At 43.3% G+C, this 6,023-nt stretch overlaps 1 protein-coding gene across 1 annotated transcript; it reads right to left on the bottom strand.

Moving 5' to 3' along the window:
• Positions 1 to 4,102: 4,102 nt before the first annotated feature.
• Positions 4,103 to 6,017, bottom strand: TMEM81 (transmembrane protein 81). Its single transcript, XM_006922921.3, has one exon. It carries the CDS (start codon positions 5,645 to 5,647, stop codon positions 4,817 to 4,819), a length of 831 nt encoding a protein of 276 aa, XP_006922983.1. The 5' UTR covers positions 5,648 to 6,017; the 3' UTR covers positions 4,103 to 4,816.
• Between the last annotated feature and the right edge of the window lie 6 nt (positions 6,018 to 6,023).

Genomic DNA, 6,023 nt, shown 5'->3' with positions numbered 1-6,023 from the left:
CTATAAACTTCAGTCTTTATTCACAGGATCTCATTTGATCCTCACAATCATATCTTTTTAAAGATGAAGACTACAAAGGGTCATCAGCTTGCTCCATGACACAGTCTTTAGCAGAAACTGGAGCAGAATCCAGATCTTCTGAAATCCACCCCCACCTCCCCCGAGGTAGAAAGAATGAGGAGAAGAGTGTGTGGAAAGTGTGAGAGCTTTGCAACATAAGGGCAACAGTAAAGACTGCGTGTGCATGCGCCCAGGCCAGGGGTTCTCAACTTCGCCATGAATCAGAATCACTTCTAAAACTTCAGCAAAACAGAGATACTTTGAGCTCACAATTTACACACACACACAGACACACACACAGACACACACACACACACACACACACACATCTAGGACACTGAAAGGGCCTAGAAGCAGTGACTCCCCAGTGGTGATAAGCACATCTAGCACCCAGACCATGGTTTCTAAGTACAACTCCCCACACTCAAAGGAACCATAGTCCCCTGAAGAAACAGCACATTCGGGTTTGAAGACAGGAAAGTCCAAATGTGGATCTGAGACATCGTGTGGTCCTAGAAAGCAATGAGATGTTCAAAGTCCAATGGGATCACATCGAAAGGACAAAAGGGCTGGCTTGAAGGGACTCCTACTAGTCAAAATAAGGGATGACTTAAGCATCAAAAACGTGACTACAGTAATGGACTATATAGAATTCACTGAATAGAAGAGATTCCAAGGGAGACTGAAAAAAAATGGCATAGATGATAGAGGTTCTGTTCATCCCTCTGGCGACCAAATCAAAGTTGTGACAGAAACAAGGAGCAGCAGCAAGGAAAAATCGCCTGGGATCTAGATGAACAAGCCGTACAACTAGGGAGAAGTTCAAGAAAGCACCCTGCAACGGCAGAAGGTAGGACGGGGCGAGGACGCGGGGCTGCCGGGTCTCGAGTGGCTGAGTGAGACGGAGACGGCGGTAGCGGCAGCAGCAGACGCCTCTTAAAGGGGCTGCGTCCATGAGCGGATTTTCATGGTGACGGGCCTGCTCGCTCTGAGCACCAGTGCTGATTCGCCTGTGCGCAGGGGGCACCAGGGACTTATAGGAAGACACTGTCGGAGTGAGGGCTGAGGCAAGACTTGCTCTGTATAGAAGTGCCGGTAGTATCCATTGTTCCGTTGAGCCCTTCCCACTCCCAGTGCGCGGACACAGCGCAGCCATAGCCCTGTCATCATCAAAGTGGATAACAGAGGTCGCTCCACCAAGAGGATTCCATGAAACCCCGCCTCCTCCAACTCGTGGCTCCACCTCAGCGAGTCAGATGCGCCTGGATGACCAGTGCCTAGACTCACGCTGGAGGCAGCTGGCCTCAGTTTCTGGTGTGGCCTTTTGAGGCAACTATAAGCACAGCATCTGTGGATTGCTTGCTGAATCTTAACAGGTGGCCTCGGATGAGTAGAGTCTTGGGCTAAGTTTGACTTGCAGCTGAACCTCTCTCAGGACTGTCGCAGGACACCTACTTCCCAAATCCACACTAATAAGACCGGGAGATTTAGGAGCTTTGCTTAGTACATAGAAACAGACATGGAAAGGCAGCCAAAATGGGAAGACAAAGAAGCAGAAACCGTATGAGAGAACAGAACAGAGATCCAGATATAATGGACTCAAGTAATCTAACAGATGCAGAGTTCAAAACACTGGTTATAAAGATGCTCAATGAACTTTTGGGAAGTTTGGATAAATTCAGTGAGAACTTCAATAAAGAGATAAAAAACATAAAAATTGAAATGGAAATTATAAAAGAGAACCAGTCTGAAATAAAGAATACATTATCTGAGATGAGAAGGATACTAAATGGAATAAACAAAGGAATAAACAATGTGAATAAAGAAAAGGATCAAATGCCCTATCTAGAAGATGGGAAAGCCAAGGACACGCAAGCAGAATGGCAAGAGATGAGATGCCAAGACTATAAAAATAGTTTAAAGAGCATATGGGACATTATTAAGGGTCTGAATATCCAAGAAAATCAAGATGCTGAACAGCTCTTTGAAGATATGATGATGGAAAACTTCCCTAACCTGGTGAAGGAAATGGACATCAAACTCCAGGAAGCGCAGAAAATCCCCAAAATCAGGGATCCAAAGAGGCCCACACCAAGACACGTCATAATGAAGATGCCAAAGGTTAAACACAAAGAAAGAATATTAAAATCAGCAAGAAAAAAACAAATAATTACTTATAAGGAAACACTCATAAGACTAGGCAGCTGGTTTCTCAAAAGAAACTATGCAGGACAGAAGGGCTTGGCAAAAAATATTCAACAGGTTGAAGACCCAGGATCTATAACCAAGAATAATTTATCTAGCAACGCTATCATTTAGACTGGAAAGTCAGATAAAGGGCTTCCCAGACAAAAATAAGTTAAAGGAATGTATCACCACCAAGCCAGTATTATAGGAAATGTTGGAGGGACTTCTTTAAGAAGAAAAAATACAAAAGACTCACTTCAGATTAAAAGACACACACAGACTAAAAGGAAGGGGACAGAAAAAGATATTGCTTTGATGGACCTGGAAGGTATTTAAGTCAGACAGAGAAAGATAAACACTATATGATTTCACTTCTATGCGGAATCTAAGGAATAAAAAGAACTACTCAAACACAGACTCACAAATATAGTGAACAATTTGGTGACAGAAAGAGGGGAAGAGGGTTTGGGGGGCTGAGAGAATGGGGTGAAGGGCTAAAGAAGTACAAAATTAGTAGGTGATTGATGGTTACAGGGATGGGGAGCACGGCATAGGGAATGCAGTTAGCATTAATACGTTGGCTAGGTGGAGGGTCAGGGGAGGGAGGGAGGGAGCAACTGGGGGGATCGTTTTACAAACTGTATAGATGTCTAACCAATGTACTGTATACTTGAAACTAATTAATTTAAAAAGAATCCATTGAGACCTCAAAAAAAAGTAGTTTTTCTTTACAGAAAAATGCAGGCTAATAAATATGGAAGTGATAAATTTAAAGAATTGCCATTTTGCAATCCCCAACATGTAGTAATAAGGCAAGGATCATAAATGGATTCTAAAACATTTATGAATGGTTTTTAGAAAACCACAAAGCATCACCCCACAGATTATTAATTACAAAAGAATATATATATATATATATATATATGTGTATGTATATATACCAAAGGTATTGTGTGTGTGTGTGTGTGTATATATATATATATTCCTTTGGAGAGATCTATCATCAATAGTGGGTCATCTGAACATCTTGTGCCTCCTGAGGTGATGAAATAAGTACACATCACCACTTAGGTTCTTGTCACAATGTTCAAAATTCATTCCTCAGAACCTAATTATTAGGAAATAATGACAAATCCAGATTGTGGGATACTATCCAAGACAACTGGCTTCGCTAGACTCTTCAATCAATCAATGTCATGAAAAACAAAAATAGCATGGTATCTGTTGTAAAATGAAGTGTAAGACAAACAACCAAATGTAGTATGTTATCTTTCATTTGATTCTGAATAAAAAATTCAAAAGCTGTAAGGTTTGAGAAATTGGGGAAAACAAAATATCAACTTATGTCAGATTATGGAATTGTTCATTTCTTAATGTGAAGACATTGTGGTTACACAGGAGAATGCCCTTATTCAGAGACACATACATCATGTAGGACTAAAGGGTCGCAGAGTCTATGACTGGCTTTCAAGTGATTCAGTATTATTTAGAAAGATAACCGAATTAGTGTCCTCAGAGTTGGGGCTCTGGAATCTTAAAAAGCTCACCCAGGTGACTCAGATACAGCTAAAGAGACCCACTGGTCCAAGTCCTGGTTTCTGCTACCTCCCCTGTAGCTAGAGAAAAGTGAGGGGAGGAAATGCTATAATTCTTTCAGCAGAATTAGCTCAGCTGGTAGCCCAGAGCCTTTTCCCTAATGGTTCCACAAGCCAGTTATCTCAGTCTGAACGGCCTCTGAGGGTCTTCCAATCGGATTTCCCATGGAGGAAGGTACACACTAGTCCTCCCTTAAGGGGCCTTGGCTGCTCTGAGAAACCAATAACACAAGCTTCAGGCTATTGAAAAAGCTAGAGGAACAGAAGCAGGGAGCGAGCCAAGGAACTGTTCAGGGGAAACCTACCAGACGAAGATTTCAGTGTTTTGCCAGGAATCAATTTAACACTGAACACAGAGGGTTCACCTGGGGAGTACGGGGAGGGGCAGGTCAATTAACATTTAGTGACGATCTGTTATATACTGAGTCAGTTGTCATTACTAATCACTTCAGCTTTGGCACACATGGGTATATGCCCTCACTACAAAACAATTTGTTCAATGTCTTTTCTAAGAAACTTGAGGAAAATAAAAGCCAGATTGATTATGAGACAATTTAAACAAATGCAAGACATTTTTAACTAAAGAGCAGAAAAGGTTAGGTCGCCATACAGCTGTCAATTATTTTTATTGAAGTGGAAAAAATATTTTCACTAAAACAACTATTAATATATCCTTCTACATGATTATGCTAAGGAGAGGAGGAGGTGGGGAGGCATACAAGCTGTAAAAGGTAGAAAATGAATGAAAGCTGGGGAAGAACTCTTCCCAGCAGTCGAGAGATGTCTGCAGCCAGCTTTCCTGGGTACCTAGTGGGCAGGGAAGATCAGGAAGAGATCCATCTGGGAAACAAAGAAGAGATTATTGCCCACAGCTGCCAGTGTTGCCTCTCTACACATCTTCCACTCTTTTGGCAATGGAAGCCCTCCATCTCCGCCGATCCACAATCAGGCAGCCAGGACACTCCCCTGAAAAACTAGCTTGGCTTCCTGAATAGCCAGTCCTTCGGGAGCCAGGCCTGTAAGGTCTTAAGGCTGGCACTGCTGTAGGTCACCCTCAGCCCACTGTACAAGATGATGCTCACCAACACAGTGCCAGTCACTCCACTGGCAACTCCTACTCCCAAGGCTATTGCCACCTTCTTTTCCCACGGTGGACGGTGGGGCCTGGAATAGTTATCCAGATTCACTTCCAGGCCCTCATCTACTAACTTCTGCTCCTCAGTAAGGGACTGATGGAAATTCAGGTTCACCAAGTTAGGAGGAAGAACCCTCAGCCCGAAATAGAGCCTCTTGACGAGTCTCAAGTTTTTTAACAGCTGCACATCACACCGGTAGGTCCCAGAGTCATACTCCTGAGTAGACTGAAACTTCACAAAGTGGGAACTAGCTCGGAAGGGCTTGAAGACTTCATCATCAGTTGAGATAATACCCCGAGCAAGTCTCCAAGTAAACCGGAAAGCCTCCTTCCCAATCTCCAGGATGTCTGAACTCAGACAGCTCAGCTCAAATTCCTTCCCTATGAGAACGGTGAAATGGAGCATTCCACAGATCCAGTTGGTCAGACATTCCAAGCGCTGAGATTTACATTTCCTTCTCACGCCATCAGGGCCTACCTCACAGACAGTCTCCTCCTTATAGCCAAGGCCACAGGTGACAGTACAAGTTGTGGCATTGACAATTACTTTGCCTACAGCTTCTTGCAGCTTCTCAGGGATGGCCAGTGTTTTAGGTAAAGTCACCACCAAAGGCAGATACATGGCCAACACCAGGCTCCCAAGGATGAAAACGGTGGATACAGTCTTCATGTCTCAGTAAGCATTTCGCCACCCTCAGTCAGCACCCCGAGGTATTCCAAGTGAATCCTCTACGTATCATAACTCAATTCCTTCAACATGAGATATCCTTCAAAGTCAGAAGATGTAACACACTGTCAATAAAATACCGCCACTTAAACCATGGTCCAGTCCTTATCAACAGGTGAGGCCACAGGGCAGAAAAAAAGTCATAATGTTGCTGCTTTACCATCTCTGCTTGTTAGTCACCACCTTACCGGTCTCCATTCTTTCCACATCCTTTTAATGAATTTAAATCCACCTCTTGGGAAGACAAAGATGAAGTGACTTCAGAAGCTGAATTTCCAAATTACCTCAAACGCAGAGTGAAGCTAGACTTTTCCTCACT

The sequence above is a fragment of the Pteropus alecto genome, unplaced genomic scaffold (assembly GCF_000325575.1).
Source record: "Pteropus alecto unplaced genomic scaffold, ASM32557v1 scaffold359, whole genome shotgun sequence".
NCBI lineage: Eukaryota > Metazoa > Chordata > Mammalia > Chiroptera > Pteropodidae > Pteropus > Pteropus alecto.
The sequence above is the reverse complement of the archived record's forward strand: the minus strand, read 5'-3'. Positions and strand labels throughout refer to the sequence as shown.